The sequence below is a fragment of the Lathyrus oleraceus genome, chromosome 6 (assembly GCF_024323335.1).
Source record: "Lathyrus oleraceus cultivar Zhongwan6 chromosome 6, CAAS_Psat_ZW6_1.0, whole genome shotgun sequence".
NCBI classification, from domain to species: Eukaryota; Viridiplantae; Streptophyta; class Magnoliopsida; order Fabales; family Fabaceae; genus Lathyrus; species Lathyrus oleraceus.
In genome coordinates this window covers 74,639,565-74,657,589 of record NC_066584.1, presented here as the reverse complement: position 1 = coordinate 74,657,589, position 18,025 = coordinate 74,639,565, and the positions used below count along the sequence as shown (strand labels likewise).

General features: G+C 36.6%; 1 protein-coding gene across 1 annotated transcript; it reads left to right on the top strand.

The window, feature by feature from the left end:
• Nucleotides 1–1,955: 1,955 nt before the first annotated feature.
• On the top strand, nt 1,956–3,307 carry LOC127094099 (uncharacterized). The gene is made up of 3 exons (XM_051032967.1): nt 1,956–2,103; nt 2,446–2,518; nt 2,629–3,307. Exons 1-3 carry the CDS (start codon nt 1,956–1,958, stop codon nt 3,305–3,307), a joined length of 900 nt encoding a protein of 299 aa, XP_050888924.1.
• The last annotated feature ends 14,718 nt before the right edge of the window (nt 3,308–18,025 follow it).

Genomic DNA, 18,025 nt, shown 5'->3' with positions numbered 1-18,025 from the left:
AGAATTACCTTACTTTGAAATTTGTGTGTCAAACGATAGTGTGTCATTCTTCTCCAAAAAGTATAATAACAACAAACGATGGTTGGATTTATTAAATAGATAACTTATTTGAAAATAATGATAACTAATGTTAAGGAATTGAGTCCAAGAGTCTTCAACTCCAAATTCCTTCATTTTCCATATAAAAAACGAACTTGTTTGAAATCATGAGAAAAACAAAAACAATCCTTTAACACAATTAGATTTGGTATAATAAATTACACTTCATTAAAACCATGAGAAGGTAGAAACTGAGTATGTATCTTAGTGCCTAAATCAAGTGAAATAATCACAATTTTTTACTAGTAATATTGTAATTGTGATTTGCCAACCAAATGAAGCTACCACTAAAATGCACAACATCCATCACATGAAAATGATCTAGAGGATAATTTTGAACATTTCTCCAAACATTTTATCCCAAACTAAAAACTCTAACCTCTCTTCTATTTGGAATGAAATACACCACCCTATAAGTGTTTGTTGAATAATAATAACCAAATGCCAAATTATGAGAGAAACATAGGTTATCTAGACTAGAATACCCTAATTTTTCTAATTTTGGTCTCGTGGTGAGATTCCAATAACGAAGATACTGCTCCATATAACCATTGGCATGAGAATCACCTAACACATAGAGCAAACCATTGCAGGAACCAACTATATGAAAGCAGAGACTTTATCCATCAATTTATTTGATCCACAATACGCGTCCATGTACAATAGTAGCTTGAAACTAGACAATTTATCAACCAACTTCTATATGTTGGGCAAAGGATGGGCCTTTTTGGGACACACTATATTCAAATATGAATAATCAAAGTAAATGGACCACCTATTATTAAATTTATTAACGAGCATGGTGTTTGACATCCAATTAGTGTACTTTGCTTCAATCATGCATTATTTTTCCTTAAGAGAACTTCCACAACCCACTTGGTTGCTTTTTCTTCCCTAGTGGCAGCTTTTAGTAAATTTCGACCATGTAAAGGATAATTTTACATATGGTCAACAAGTGGAAATTTACCTCAGTGTCTATGTCAGACATCTCTTCGAGAGAATAAGAGAACATGTCAATGTTGTTTTGCAGGCATCTCGTAAGTTGTTCATTCACTTTCTCGGGTAATTTATCTTTCATCCTAGTGACTTTCAAAGGGTCGTCCTATATAGAAACCTAAAAAAAAATCTATATTAGGTTTTAGACACTTATCCTCCTTCTAGCCTTCAAAGTCAAAGCTTCTTCATCGTTGTTATCATTGCATGTAGTACATTATTCTAAATAGGTATCTAACTCAACCAAATCCACACCTAAGATATTGGTGGTAGATGATCCTTTTTAGACTATGTTTGGATAGATGGAATGGAACAGGATGGGATGGAATGGAATGCTATAAACTTATGTTCCATTGTTTGGATTGATTAAAAAAGGATAGAATGGGGCGGAACTAGATGGAGTGGAGTTCATACCATTCCATAACTTTTCATCATTTTTGTACCCTCTAATTTGGGTTGAATGGCAAAAGTGTTTTATTTCGTCATGAAATATCCAAACAATGGAATGACATATTTATTCCATTCCCCTTCGTTCGTTTTCCAATATTTCTTCTGGTTCAACTCCTGCCACTAATTCTAAGGAAGATATACACCATATTGATCGTGTTATAAGAGACCTAGTCACCAGAATCCTTAATGAAGGACACTCTGTGAAGGGAGTTTTTACTCCCCTTTCTCAAATGTACCCCTCTCCTGAGGTTGAACAACATAGTGGTAAGGATGACGATTCCTCCAGTTCTGAGAAGGACTTGGCTGCTGAAGGGTTGTACTCTCTAGGGTAAACCGTGTCTGAAAAAGGAAAATTGGTGGCATCTAAAACTGCCAATGCTTCCCACTCTGAGAAGCATGATGATGTAAGTGTTATGATTGATCTAGAGGATGGTAGCTCTGATGATCAAGAGGAAAGCTTGCTTCATCACCTAAATCCAAGTGTGGCTAAACGCATGAAGACTCGCAAAGGAAAATTTGTGGCTGAACTTATGTCAGCTAGAAAAGCTAAGAAGACTGCTGGTATTGGTCCCTCCAAATCTTGGAGCAAGGTTGAAGTGAAGAAGAGGAAGGTCAGAGATGATTCTGAGTCTGAAGAGGATGTTGAGGAAGATGTCCCTGACATCTCACTTGTGAAGAAAACCACTATTAGGAAGTCTCCTGGTAAAGTCCATATTGTTCATTTGGATAACATCTCCTTCCATCTTGAGGATGGAGCAGCGAAGTGGAAATTTATGATTCAAAGAAGGGTAGCTGTGGAAAGGGAGTTGGGAAAAGATGTTGTTGATGTCAAGGAGGTCATGGACTTGATAAAAGTTGTTGGGCTGTTGAAAACTGTTGTTGGGTTCTCTCAATGATATGAAGGTTTAGTTACGGAATTTATAGTTAACATTATTGAGGATATTTCTGATAAGAATAGCAAGGAATTCTGCAAGGTGTATGTGAGGGGTAAATGTATAACATTTTCTCATAATGTTATTAATAATTTTCTAGGCAGAGATAATGAGGTGCGGGTGAATTAGAAGTTACAAACAATGAGGTCTGTAGAGAGATTACAGCTAGGCAGGTGAAAGGTTGGCCTGTTAAAAAGCACCTTCCTACTGGGAAGTTGAATGTCAAGTATGCAATCCTGCATAAAATAGGAGCTGCCAACTGGGTCCCTACCAACCATATCTCCACCATCGCTAATACCCTTGGAAGGTTTATTTTTGTTGTTGGAACAAAAGTGAAATTTGACTATGGTAGATTTATGTTTGAACAAATCATCAAGCATGCATCTACTAATGCAGTTAAGCTACCAATTGTCTTTCCCTCTATGATCTGTGGAATTATCTTGAATCAACACCCTGGTATTCTGTGCTCTAATGACTTACCTAGTAGAAGAAAACCTGTTTTGTCTGTGCAATATAAACTGTTTGAAGGCAGCCATGTCGAGGATATTGTCATGACATATGTCATGAAAAGGCCAGCCTCAAAAGTTGGAATAATTACTGAGCTTAAGGAGACCTGCAAAGAGTTGGGTGAAGGGATAAGGGTAGCTACAGCTAGAAAACTATCGTTGGAAGCCTTGATTGCAAGCTTGGAGCAGACTGGAGGTGAAAATATTGAACATGCTAAAGAAGCTGAAGCCCACACCTCTAGTGAGAGGTCTGCAAACAACGATGAGACAAGTGGAAATTCTGTTGTTGGTGCTGATGAAGTTGCAAGCTCAAGCTCAACTGAGTAGCTCCTTTGACTTTGGTCCCTATTAATTTGATGGTTTTTTTTGGATTTCCGTGATTTTGGTATTACTTTGTTGATCTGTTTCTCAGTTTGCTTACAGTTGGTTATGTACTTGGTTTTGTAACCCTTTAACTTTTGACATTTTGGTTAATGACTAAATAGACATTTATTTTGTCTCTTTTGGCTAAAAAGGGGGAGAAGTAGCTATAGCTATAGATGATGTTTGTCTGATACAAAGGGGGAGAACTTTTATGGTGTATTTTGGTTTTGGCACAGGGGGAGGATTCTCTGTCTGTGTTATGTCTGTGTGAAGCAGGTTGTTTATGGTGTGTTCTGAGTACAAGCGCTTGTGTGTTTACTAGTTGTTATCGTTGCTAGTAATGTGTGTATGTTTACTTCTGCTGCTAAACTGATACTTTGATTGATTTCTTGTGAACGTGTGATTTGTTGTATGTTTTAGCCAAAATTTGCCAAAGGGGGAGTTTGTTGGTTCTATGTATTGGCATCAATTTTGGTAAAACTTAGTGTTATCACTAGATGTCACGCATGGTGTCTTGACATGTGATATCAGCTTCCTGCAGGTTGTTTAATATGGTTGTGCAGGATTTATTCAAGATGTGAGACCCGATGTTAAGACATGTGCATACAGAACATTCAGTTGGAATGTTATGTGTGTTGTTGTTGCGCTTTTCATGCAAGTCTTTGTGTGCTTATGTGGAGATTGCATGTGTTATTCAAGGAGTAATTCTATTTAAAGCCAAAATATTATGTTTCCCAAAGAGGAATGATTTGTTACTAATTCCTAGGGAATACGCGTTAAATAGGATTAGGGTTACATGTTGCCCAGGCCCATTCAGAAAGCTTCTATTTAAAGACCATGTAAACCCTATGTGATCAAAAAGAAGAAAATACAAACGTTGAAGTGAGTGAGTATTAGGGTTTTAGCCTAATGTACGTTTGTGAATTGTGAGCCATTCATTCATCTTGTTGATGTATGAATTGGACTGAGTTTTGAGTTGTACTTTGTCCACTCTAAGCTTTGAAGTATGAGTGTATTTGTTTACTTGATTGAAGCTTTTAAGCAAGATCAAGTATGTGTCCTTGAAGTGTGTCTTCTTTTTTTTGTAGTATTTGTTCTAGTATCACTGATGTGGTTGAGAGGGATTGAGTAGGGTCTCATATCTAAGAGTTCTTAGATAGAAGTCACACGGGTAGATATTAGGTAAGAAGACTGTAACTTGAAGTTGTTTACTGAGAGTCTTTGAACTAATTCTGTTTAGTGGATTTCCTTCCTGGCTTGGTAGCCCCCACATTTTTGCACACACAAGGCTTTCTCTTGGGCTACCTTACAATGAGACTCCTTTATTTCCTTGTTGGTTACTTTGTATTCATGTTGCATAAGCCACACTTTCCATAATCAAATAAACAAACCCTTGATCCAATGTCAAGTGGCTTTTTCTTAATCAAACTCAAAATACTTAATAAGTACGATTAGTATTGTGCGCCACAAGCCTTAAGTGGTGGAGAATGAGTTAGAATGGAGTTTTCCTATCCTCACTCTGATTATTTTAGATGCCATATGATTGGCTTGTTGTCTAGAATATTCACCTCCGCCCCTAGACTTAAGTGCAATCTAATCACAAACTCTTTTCATAAACCCTTTCTTAAGGTAAAATCAACTCGACCCATCAAACCTAATTTTTTGTGTCTTAGGGCACCCATCCCGAAAAGCCTTTTCTCAAAGGTAAAATAAATCAAACACATAAATATTTTCTACTCCGAACTACAGAGCTCTGATTCCTCATCCCTGGATGAGTGATACGTAGGCACCTAAGGGCTCCAATCATTGGCGAGCATTATAATAATAAAAACACCCCCTCTTTCACACATTCTTTTGAAAAATAAAACAATAATAGATAAATCACCACGTACGTAAAACAGCCCAAATGGTTCCCATGGAATATCATGGACATGAAGGATGTTAATACCTTCCCCTTGCATAACCGACTCCCGAACCCTAATCTCGGTTACAAGACTGGTTCCTTATCCCTTTTAGTGTTTCTCGTGCGCTTATCCTTTTGAGGGTTTTATCGACTATTTCCCTTTGCCTCTCTAATAGAGGCACACAAATAAAATTTAGTGGCGACTCTTCTGATTTAGTTCAAAAATTCCCCGATCTTTGTTACCCCGATGGAGACAACTATCTAGAAAATATTGGTTGTTTCATGTAGATACTTGAAAACCGTGTGCTAAAATTATTAAGTTAAGAATGTTTGTTAAAGATACAATAACACCATGTGATATGGTAATATTAAAGTTTCATTTGATTAAGATGATTTAAAAATATTAACACCTTCAAAGAGCATCTCAATGGTAATCAACATAATCACTTTAGAAGAGCATTAAAATTGATATCATCATTGGCATAAAATCACTGGGAAGAAGATAAGTACTTTAATATATGATGTATTTTCCCCATATTACTTTACTTTGGATTTTACTCTTTTTTCGTTTTGATAATGTCAAAAGGGGTAGAAGATTTATGGTTGTTTTTGTTAATTTTCAAGGTACCAAATACAAAATATGAAATGAAAAATTAAGAGGGGTATATACAAGATAGGGGGAGAATCAAGTGTAAAAAAAAATTTCATTCATATATTTTGTCATCATCAAAAGGGAGGAGATTGTGACGAATATGTTTATCATCGATCATGGTTTAGTTTTGGTGAAGACAAAAGCTTCCCAAAGAAGATAAAGGTTGAAGTCTTACTCAATAAAATTTCAAGATTGAAAAATTAATTGGATGTTGTATTAAAATAATTTGATCATGAAACAAAGGTGTACATCACAAAATTCTCAAATTCGAGTTATAAGTTATTGGGGCCGAGAATGGAAAGTCGGTATATCGGGTACTTATAGAAAGTAATGAGTGCCAGGTTACTACATATGAGACAAGTCTGAGATTGGGTTGTATGGTTATTAGAGACATGTTTTATAAAGATGTGTATAATCAGCGTAACGGCTATAGGGTAATTCCATGGTTGCATGAGAGTTACAGAAAGTGATAAAGAGGAGGTTACATGATAATAATGAGAATAATGGGTGTTATGATCATCATTTTATCATGAAACTTGAGGGGACACATCTTATTGATCTTAGGAAGTGATATGGGTATAAAAGGCTTCCCATTGAGTAACAAAAGAGGAAAGTGCATATACAACAACAAAAGTAGTCAAGTAACATCGAAGTCTTGTTATATTTATGGTCTCACATGATCTCTTCAGGGAGATTATTCAAAAGTGTTTATCAGGAACATTTGGTACCCATTGTGGGGCCTCGTTAAAACTTTACCACATCATACAAATACATCATCTACACCGTAATAACAAGATGCCTGGATTGTCTCCCAGTAGGAGTGAACCTCGCAATGCACCAGACATGGCAGAACTCTTAATAATTATGGAGAATTTGCGCCAGCGGAATGAGTCCTTGCAAGAAAGTGTTTACACACTTCAGCAAATGCAAAGTATTAGGGAGGAAGAAGAAGAAGAAGAGGGACTTCTGGATCCTCAACCTCTTTCAGAAACAATCTGGAACGATAAAGTCCAAAGAATTTCAAACCACCACATTTACCATCCTTTGATGGAAAAATGTCCACAATAGCATATAATTTCAATTAACAATCAAATGGAGATTGTAAAACCCCATTTTGACCCTAAGATCCCTCATGCCATCTCATTGTTTTGCATTGGTATTGGGATCACACCTTGGTATCCTCCTCACCTATCATTCATTAGGTTTGCATTGGGAGAGATCATAAGCATATTTGATTGTATCATACTTTATTTTCTTTGTTTACTAACCAAAAATACAAAAATATGTCTAGTGTAGCTTTGTTTCTCTTGTAGGTAATGTGTGTGTCCACCTGTGCCTCACCAAGCTCACAATTATGGTTTGAGACCCTCAATTCAAGAGATAAAGAAAGCAAGGGTCCACATTGTTTATAAGAATCATATATGGATCCACATGTTTCTTATTTGTCATTTTGATCAAGAATTCATCAAGAGTTTGAAGCTTGTTTGTCAAGGAAGCCCTAATTCATCCAGGTATCTTGTGTGTCTTCCTCGGCAATTTTATTTAATAATTGGTCAAATATATCATAGGATACTTAATTTTACATCATCATAAGCATATATTATCCTCCATGAGCCCCTAAGAGCAATTGAACTTCAAGTTTGCAAGTTGGTTCAAGGAGGTTGACCAGAAAAGTCAATTGGTCAAATCTAGGGTTCCCTAGACCCTATCTCCTACAATTTTGTCATATGAAAATGATTCCAAGAGAAAAGTTACTATTTATGACATTCCAAACAACTTTCATGTTGGCATCAAGAGCTAATTTTGCTTGGAAAGTCATTTTCTATGGTGAAAGATTATAGGTCATTTTATTTGTGCCCTAGATAGAAGGTCAACTTCCAAGAACCATAACTTCCTTAATTTTTATGATAATAATATGATCCAAGTTTCATGATTAATTTCAAGATGTCTTATTCAACTTTTATTGTTTGAGAAAGATCAAATTATACTTGCAAAGTCATGTTCCATGAGGAAACATTATAAGTTCATTTTGGTCTTCATCATTGAACAAGCAATTTTCCTCAACTTTTAAAATCCATAACTCCATCGTGCAAACTCCAAATGGTGCCAAATTTGTGATCAAATTGAAGGTAATTGAAATATCTACAACGTTGTAAAAGGAACAAAGGTCATTTAAAGCTCATATCAAAAGTTATTCAAGGTGGAAAAAGGGGTCATTTGACTTTTAACTTAGAAAATTTCTAAGTATGTTTGATTCTTCCAACTTCAAGATCAGAATTCACCATGTTCCAAACTTCAAATGGAAAAAGTCCCAACATCAAAAAAAATTCCTCATAATGGTAGCTTTCAAAAGAACCCAAGATCACTTCATTTGGATGAGAATTGGAGTAATTGCACATAGGTTCTTTTCATGGCTTAATTTAACAACTTTTGAACTCAACTTTTACACAACTTTGCATGGCTTCATGTAGTGACATCAGTAGCATTTTAGCACAAATTTGAGTGGATTGCAATGATCATTTGGGCCTGAACACATGCCCATGCACCCATGCACATGGATTTTCTATTTTTGGTTCAAACTTTGAATGGTGTAGAAATCAAATGCCTTGCCTGTATAATGAAGTGCATTGCCTCAGATTAAAAAGGAAACATTTGCCAAAGTTATGCCAAGCAATCCCATAGCCCCACTCTATAGATTACCTTGAATATTTCTTTGAAATCGAGTTCTTGATTCAACTTCTGTTTATGAACAAGAACTTTAAGGATTCACATCCATGTTCACTTTATTTAACTCCTGCAAGCAAGAGGAAGAAGAACCAAGTAGAATTGCATCAAGAATTGATCTCCAAAGCTGCTACCGGAAGGTGAATTTCTTCAATTTTCAACTCTTCGATTCTCTCGTATTTCTTAAGTTCTTGGCTCAATTTGTGGATGACTGGAGTCCTACCAATGTAGGCATTGATCCTAAGTTGCTTTGAGATTGAATCGAAGCAATTCAGTTTAAACACCTCAATTATCAACTCCACTTTTCTGATTATAGAGTGAGAGTCGAAAGATTTGGAGGCCATATTTGGATTCCTTGCATTCTTCTCTTTAATTTTGTATATGATCCATCCATTTTTGGAACATATTTAGTATGACCAGTCCGACGAAGCTAGCCGGAGAAGATGACCGGAGCTAGAGCTTCGGTGGTATGCTGGTTCATCCCACACCCTCAGATATTCTAGCTATGTTATAATCTGGTTCGTTCCTTTTAAATGCCAATTGTGTGGACGCGTTGACTAAGGACTTGGTGGAATGCGTGTGCATGGCCATCAGATCTTCCACCTCAATTAATGAGGGAGATCTGATGACCCTTGTTTTTCTGATTTATTTTATTTTTCAAATTGATTTATTAAATAGCATTTTCTTACCAAATTTACTATAATTTCATTTTTAATCCAAAAATTATAGGATCAACACCAAAATTTCACAAATAATTTCCTCTTCCCATTTATAAATTAAAATTAATTTTTGGATTGAGTTTAATATTTTTAGTGAATTTTATGATTTTTGATTTATTTTAATTGATTTTTAAATACTTCTGACTTTTCAAAAATACCAAAAAAAAAATAGTCAATGGTCCTTTAACCTTGTTTGACCTATGATAAGTCCCTTGGTCATTTCTTTGGTGATTTGAAGGGTTTTTAGGTTTTGCCCCTTTAAAAAGTGTATTTTATTCATTTTAAAATTTGATTTAAATTTTTTTAATTGCTTTAATGTTTTGTTAAGCTGTTTTATTGACTTTGTGTTGACTCAACTTCTGTTCGGCCTTGGTCTTGGTTGAATTAGACCTTGACTTGGTCAATACCATTGGATTTACGGGGTTGATGAAGTTTGAACTTCATCCCTCAAGATGAATGATTGGTATTAATCAATTCAGGTTCATCCCTTAACTAATTTTGGATCCTTTTCACTTCATTTTCATCTCATTTCTTCCCAATCCTTTCTCGGCTAATGATTTATCATAGATCAAAATGTTAGTTGATTCATCAATGACCTTGTGTCAGATGAATCAACATGAGCTTGATTGAGATAGTTTCATCCTCTCTTATTTTTGCGTGTCGTATGCTTTAGGAGCTTGTTCTTGATACCTTGTCTCTAGCATGCATTAACACCAATATTATTATTGACCAGCCTCAGATAGTTGTGACTTCTACATAAGTCCAATTACGATTCGTTAACATAGCGCTAAATTTGTCCCGAAGGCAATAGCATTTTTGTAAGTGAGATTATAAGTCTCCCATTCGTTATGGTATTGTGTGAAGATTTTGTCCCTTTTCCACTTATGAGAGCTAGTGGCATACTTGTTAATTTTATTCAAGTTGGATCTCTTCTCATAAATGATGCAAAGATTCATATCTTCATTCTTGTGAGTGGATGGTTGAGTGTTCTCCAAAAAAATGACTAAAATAATCTTTTTCTTCTTCCACTAACATTCACTAACATCTCTTTGTAATGACTTTATTTTAGTGTCATTTACTTTAATTCAATTTAAATTTTTTCACTTTATCATTCATTGTCATTTACATTCATGCAAATTGTTTATGTCTCAGTCATTTTCACTTTGCTCACTTGAGCAATTGTGTTTATGCTTGTGATATATTTTGTGCTCGTGACTTTATTTTGTTTGTGGTCTTAGGACCTTAAAACACTTAATAAAAAAAAACCCTAAAAAATATATTGGTGGATTGTTGGACCTTTGTTTGTGACTTGATTTGGAATTATGGACTTAGAGTAGGCAACATCCCTGAACTATGGAAGAACTTGGCCAATGCCATTAATTTGAGACCATTTCATGGTCAAAGCCATTCATATGATACAAGCTGGAGAGATTCCCTTGGGTTTTTTTAATGCACTCTTTCTCTGTGTCTAAGCTATTATTTTGATCTTATTGTTATCATTTGATGTTTTCTGTGAATATGCTTCAAAGGGACTTTTCATCTGGTACATCTAAAGAACATTGAAGATTGCTTGCTTGGATGCTTGGTTATCTTTATTTGATACCATTGGTCTTCTTATTAATTGCTTGGATGTTATGGTTTTGTTGCTTGCTTGACAATCCAAAGGAAATGGGTTTCTATCTGACATTTTTGAATTGTGGATGCTTCCCATGGGTTAGATATTTTCAACTCTAAACTTTTAAATCTTGTCTAGGATAGTCCCTTAATCTCCTCCTCCTTCTTTAATTTCAAAATCTCCCTCTTATTTTCAAAACTTCTTTGCTTGTTATTTTTTAACTTAGACTTGTTTTAATGAGTAGAAACTTTGGCCTTATGCCATTGATTTTCAAAATATTTTCTTAATCAAACTTGTGAATAGACTTAATCATATTGACCTTATTTTTAGAAAGACAAAAAAAGAACTAACAACCTCATATAATCATTTTGGCCATTTTGTGCCTTTTCCTTTTAACCTTTTCAAAAGAAAACATTTAGATTTGAGTTATCTTTGGGTGAGATATAATTCTCCAATTCCATGATATATCGAGTGTAAGACTTTTCATTTATTAGAGGATAGTGGCATACTTGTTGATTGAATCCAAGTTGGAGCCATCCCTCTTAAATGTTGTAAAGCCCTCATTATCGATGGATGTTTGGTTGAGTATTCTTCCATTGATAACAAAAGTTCTTTAAGCTTTTGTTAAAAACTAATCCACCAATCTTTGAAATTTTTACCATGAACTATGAGGTTTTGATCCCTCATTTTATGTTAGTACGTAGGCATAAGACCATAATTCTTGTCAAAAAAATGTAAGTAATGAATTCTTTTCTCATCCCCTCGTTCTATTTTTAAGCAAACATCTTTTTCAACCAATACACTTGCACACAAAAAGGGCTCCCTAGGAGTACCTAGGATACTTTGGATGCTAATACCTTCCCTATGTGTAACCAACCATCTTACCTGTAATATCTAAAATTTTATTAGTTTTGATTTGAAAGCTTCTTATCTTTGGGTTTTGTTCGTACTTTTTCCCTTTTTCTTTGGAAACAACAAAAGCACGGTGGTGACTCTTGTTTTATTGACATTGAGTTAACCAATAGCTCAATGGTCATGAATTTACCGCTACAGAAAGAAATTTGTGACTCTGCTAGGGAGTATTCCTCAATGGGTTTAGCCTACTTTTTGTGTGTATTATATTTGTCGATTATTGATTCTTGTATGTTTATATATATTGTATGTGTGATACTTTTTGTCTGTTGTGAGATAAGTTCTATACCCGAACTTGAGTGCAATCTAAGATAGGAGGATGGTATAGTCATGTTCGACTCGTGTGGAGTAGTCCTTAACAAGTTTGCTTGAGATTCATCCACTCAGTGGAGACCCCTTTGGAGTTACAGATGTCACACAAGTAAGTCGTGGATAGACACTACTTTCTCCGACCTGGGAGTCCAAGAAGCCGAGGGTCGTAGAATATTTAACCCAATTTGGCCTATTTAGGACGTAGTGCGGAGACTGTTCAAGTGTAGACTTGATAACAGTTATTACGTGATACTACACTTAGACGAGTTTCGCTTGAGAATACTATGGGTTAATGAGTCAGTCATCCAAACCTATAGTATCCGATAGATAGGATCAGGACTCTGGGAACGTTTTAGAGCATGATCTATAGGTTTTTATCCTTAGTACACTCCTTTGGGATGGTTCTTAACCCAACTCCATGCTTGTGACTCACAACAAACCCGTTGATTCTTGGTTGATCCGATCAGTTATCATCAATATCAATAGATCTTGGGTGTTAATGGGATGAAAATCCTAATCCACCAAAATAGATGATTGATCTTGATGATGAATTGATCCATCCCTTGACCTTTTTTTGTGTTTTCCTTGTGTGTGATCCCTTGTGTGTGATTGGTGCATTCATGCATACATGTGCATCATAGCATTCATCATATAAATAAAATTTCAAGGAACTAAGGTCATGTTTGCAAATATTTTCAGGTCATGGATTATGGACGAAGGAACACTAAGAAGTACAGTTTCAGATGTCCAGATTTGAAAGAATTAAGGAAGCTAACATCCTTTGTAGTTAATCTCGTGGATTTCAAAAGACGTCATGGAAAGCATTTGTCTGTGCTATCTACCCAGGTGGTTGAAGGACTTTTGAGTGTATTGGTTCAGTTCTATGATCCTCTCTATCGGTGCTTCACCTTTCTTGATTAACAACTCATGCGTATGTTGGAGGAGTATGTCTATCTCTTAGGTATACATGTATCTGACAAGGTGCTCTTCAGTGGATTAGAGGAGATTCTGAAATCCCAAGTCATAGTTGATGCTCTTCATTTGAAGAAGTATGAGATCGATGCAAATATGACGAAGAAATGAGGGATATGAGGTCTAACTTCTGAGTTTCTGATTGGGAGAGCTACTGCTTTTGCTCAATTAGTAGTATGGACACTTTTGAAGCTATCTTCATATTGCTTATTTATGGTTTAGCATTGTTCACTAACATTAATAACTTTGTTGATGTTAATGCCATTAGAATCTTCTTGATTGGGAATCTTGTTCCGACTTTGTTAGGTGACACATAATTCTCTCTACATCCAAGGAATTCTAAGGGTGGTGGAACCATTGTGTGTTGTGTCCCTCTTCTATACAAGTGGTTTATTTCGCACTTGCCTTAGACACTAGTCTTCATGGAAAATAAGCAATGTCTACGGTGGTCTCGGAGACTTGTGTCTATCACTAATGATGATACTACTTGGTATGATTTTGAATGTGATAGCTTGGAGATTATTGATAATTATGGTGAATTCTCTAATGTGCCTCTTATTGGTACACAAGGAGGCATCAACTACAACTCTGATTTGGCTCGTCGTCAGCTTGGGTTCCCCTTGAAAGATAAACCTAATAACATTCAGTTAGAAGGTTTGTTCTATCAAGAGGGTAAAGATCCCTAAAATTTTAAAGGAAGGATGGTGCGTGTTTGGCATAGTGTTCATAGGAAGGGAAGAACCGAGCTTGGACCATGCAATTGCGTAGCTTTGGAGCCTTACACTAGTTGAGTGAAGAAGAGAGCTTTGGAGCTTAAGATGTTGTATGCCTGTGAAAGACCTATGTATATGGTTGTGTTAAGCCATCAACTCTCCCTAACCAAGACGTAGAGGAGTTGGAAGACGCACTAGCTAAGATGAAGCAAGAGAGGGACCTTTGGGAAGAGCGGTTTCATGCTTTGAATCGAAAGCAAGTGGAGTTGCAACTTGAGTTGAAAGACAAGGATGCCCTCATTGAGATTCTTGAAGAGTACGCAGTGAAGAGGGAGAGAGAGTCAGAGGATTTATTTTCCTCTAGTATTCCTCAGCCTTTTGGTGCTTGGAATAATATCATTGATCATCTCGTTACCGAGAAAGCTCATATGAAGACCGCTTATGAGTCAGAGATCAGACGCATTCAAAGGAAGTACACACCCTTAGCCAGTTCATATGATGCAGTTTCTAGGGATCCTTAGGGTTCTATTTTCCTTTTCTATTGTATTTGTATTTTAGTTTCTGAAATTGTACTCAGTGTAATCCTTCCAAAAAAATTATGAATGAAAATGAGATTTTTATGGTCAATTCAAAATCGTTATTATTGATTATTATTATTGAAATATTTGCAAATAAGGCTTTGTATGTTCTTTGAAAATAAAATCAAAAATATTGCATTCATGCATCATTTGCATCGCAGGTTTCTTGCATTCTAGCCCTTCGGGCAGGTGTCTCATGATCTTCATCTTTGTATCAGACGAGTTGACTCATCAATACAACACTCACGCTAATTGCCAACACAAGATGGACCATTTGGAACAAGAGAATTTTAAGCTCAAGGAAGAGGTTGCTAGACTCACCGCTCTTATGGAGTCTCTCATTGCAGCTCAAAGTTAAGCGGCTCCAACTTCTGCAACTCCACAACAAAGGACATTCATCTCAGAGATCATCTCAACGCCAATGTTTGTGGTTCTTGTCATCCAGCATGTGCAATATATGCCTTCCGGATTCCCGAGGGAAATGCCTCCGAATTATGTGCCTGAAGGTTATGCTCCTATTATTGCACCCATGCCAGCATCTCGCCCAATCATGTCGACTCCTTCTCCTGTTGTGCATGTTATGCCTTGTATTGAGGAAATTATCTACCATTCTAATTCGTCTGAGGGTCTGGATATGTATGAGAAAAAAGATGAGATGAAGGATCAATTTCAAGAGTTGAAAAAGGAATTGAAGACCCTGAGGAGGAAAGATTTATTTGGGAATAGTGCTACTGAACTTTGCTTATTTCCTAACATGAAGATCCATGTTAAGTTCAAGGTCCCTAACTTTGAGAAATACAAGGGAAACACTTGTCCTTTAAGCTATCTTGTGATGTATGCCCGCAAGATGTCAACCTGGATAGATAATGATCAATTTCTCATTCATTATTTTCAAAACAGCTTGACCGTTGCCGCTCTCAATTGGTACATGGGTCTAGACAATGGCATCGTTCGTACTTTCAATGACTTAGGTGAGGCCTTTGCCAAGCAGTATAAGTACAACGTGGATATGGAGCCTAATCGTTACCAGCTTCTGTTCATATCTCAGAAGGACAAGGAGACATTTAAAGAGTATGTGTAGAGGTGGAGAAAGCTTGCCGCTCATATCAGTCCTCCATTGGAAGAAAAGGAAATGACAAAGATTTTTCTTAAGACTTTGAGTTCATTCTATTATGAGCGTATGGTTGTTAGCACTACCAATGATTTCACTGAGATAGTGAACATGGGGATGTATTTATAAGAAGGTGTATGTGAGGGTCGTTTGTCTAAAGAAGAAGCGTCTACTAGCAAGAAGTATGGGGGTGGTTTCTCTAAGAAGAAAGAGGGAGAAACTAATTCAGTATCTGTGGGGAGGCAAAGGAGGCCTCATGTGAGGAAGAATTCCAGATCCCAACAATATCATAAAATATCCTTTATTATTCCAGTATTTACCAATAACTCCGTAGTTCAATCAATATCAGTTCAACAGCAACAACAACATACTCACAATAATCACAATTACAACAACAATCAGCATAATAATTATGAAAGGAAGAAGGTCATGTTTGATCCTAATACGTTGTCTTATGCCGAATTGTATCCATCTCTCATTGTTAAGAATTTGGTCCAGCCAAAGAATCCTCTACATATGCATAAACCTCTTCCATGATGGTATAAGCCTGATCAGCATTGTGCTTATCATCAAGGAGCACCCGACCATGATATCAAGAATTGTTATCCGTTGAAGTATGAAGTCCAGAAATTGGTAAAGAGTGGGATGGTGTCCTTTGAGGACCTTGTGCTGAATGTCAAAGTCAACCCGTTACCCGCTCATGGTAACTCTTCTATGAATATGGTGGATGTTTGTCCCGGTAAGTACAGAGTTTTTGATGTCCGACGTATCCAAAGATATTTAGTGAAGCTATATAAAACTTTGTGTCTGATTAGTGACTACGAACATGATCATGACGGTTATGTTATTTTCAGTGTTAATTCACGAGGGTGTATAGTTGTTAAGAGGGTCATTCAGAAGTTAATGGATGAAGGTATGATTCAGATCAACCAAGCCAGAGATCTGGGTGATGATGTGAATGAAATTGTGCCAGTTTTCAAGACTCTTAAGCGAGTGGTAATCCAGTTTATCAGCAGCAAAAGAAGCAATAGATCGGTATCATCGTTGGTAATACAGTTGGCGGGCCCAGTCCCGTACGCATCCGATAAAGTTGTACCTTATAAGTATAATGCTACTACGATTAAAGATGGGAAAGAGGTTCCTCTTCCCGCGACTAATTTAGTAGTAAGTATTCTTGATATTGTTAAGGTGACCCGAAGTGGTCGAGTATTTATTCCAGTATCCCTGAAGGTTGTGGAGGATTTTGAGGTTGGGAATAAGGCGGATGTTCCTTTGATTAATCCTGTTAACGCTCCAATCTGTCAGTCTGGTGAATCCAGCAGTTTGAAGGTTAAGGATGATGATGATGAAGTGCTTTGATTGGTTAAGAAGAGTGAGTTTAATGTCGTGGAGCAACTACTCCAAACGCCATCCAAGATCTTTGTCTTATCTTTGTTGATGAATTCTGAAGCACATCGAGAGGCATTGCAGAAGATGCTTGAGCAAGTCTATGTGGACATTATGTTACGGTTGACCGGTTTGATCACATCGTCGCTAATATCACTTCGTGCAATAATTTGAGTTTTTCCAATGAAGAGCTTATTGAGGAAGGCAAGAATCATAATTTGGCCCTCCTTATATCCATGAATTGTAAGAAAGATGCTTTGTCCAATGTCTTGGTAGACACTAGTTCGTCTTTGAATGTTCTACCCAAGTCTACTTTGGCTAGGCTATCTAATCAGGGTGCACCCATGAGATATAGTGGTGTGGTTGTGAAAACGTTCGATGGTTCTCGTAAAACTGTCATTGGAGAAGTTGACCTCCCAATTAAGATTAGTCTAAGTGGCTTCCAGATTACTTTCCAAGTAATGGATATTCACCCGGCCTATAGTTGTTTATTGGGTAGGCCATGGATTCATGAGGCTGGTGATGTCACGTCGACTCTACATCAGAAGCTCAAATTTGTTAAGAATGGCAAGCTCATTATTGTGGGAGGTGAGAAAGCGTTGTTGGTAAGCGACTTGTTATCTTTTACGTATGTTGAAGTCGAATAAGTTGTTGGAACTCCGTTCCAAGCTTTATTTATGGATAATGTGATCCATAAGACTAGGACATCCATGTCTTCTTTAAAAGATGCGTGAGAAATTGTTCAGGCTTGTGACAAAGACAAGTGGGACCGTGTCGTGGAAGTGATTGAAAACAAGAATATGGCTGATTTGGGATTTGAGCGAGGGACATTCAAAGAAGAAGTCAAGGATATGCAATAGATCTTTCGTAGCTGAGGGTTCATCCATAAGGAAGAACAACACTCAGCTGCTATGATTCATAAAGACGAAGATGAAGAAGATATAGCCAACTTTGTAACGCATGGACAGATTCGCAACAATTGGGTTACTATTGATGTTCCTGTAATAATTCATCGTTCAAAGTAATATGTCTTATTCTTAAAGAAAAATCCTTCTCCTAGGCCTAAGGAGAAGTGAAAACATTGT

Bases quoted from the DNA above. Each gene is read 5' to 3' on its own strand.
- LOC127094099 (XM_051032967.1), top strand. From the start codon at position 1,956: ATGATTGATCTAGAGGATGGTAGCTCTGATGATCAAGAGGAAAGCTTG. The intron at 2,104-2,445 runs GTATTGGTCCCT...AATGATATGAAG, and splicing joins AAAAGCTAAGAAGACTGCTG to GTTTAGTTACGGAATTTATA. The intron at 2,519-2,628 runs GTATGTGAGGGG...TGAGGTCTGTAG, and splicing joins AGCAAGGAATTCTGCAAGGT to AGAGATTACAGCTAGGCAGG.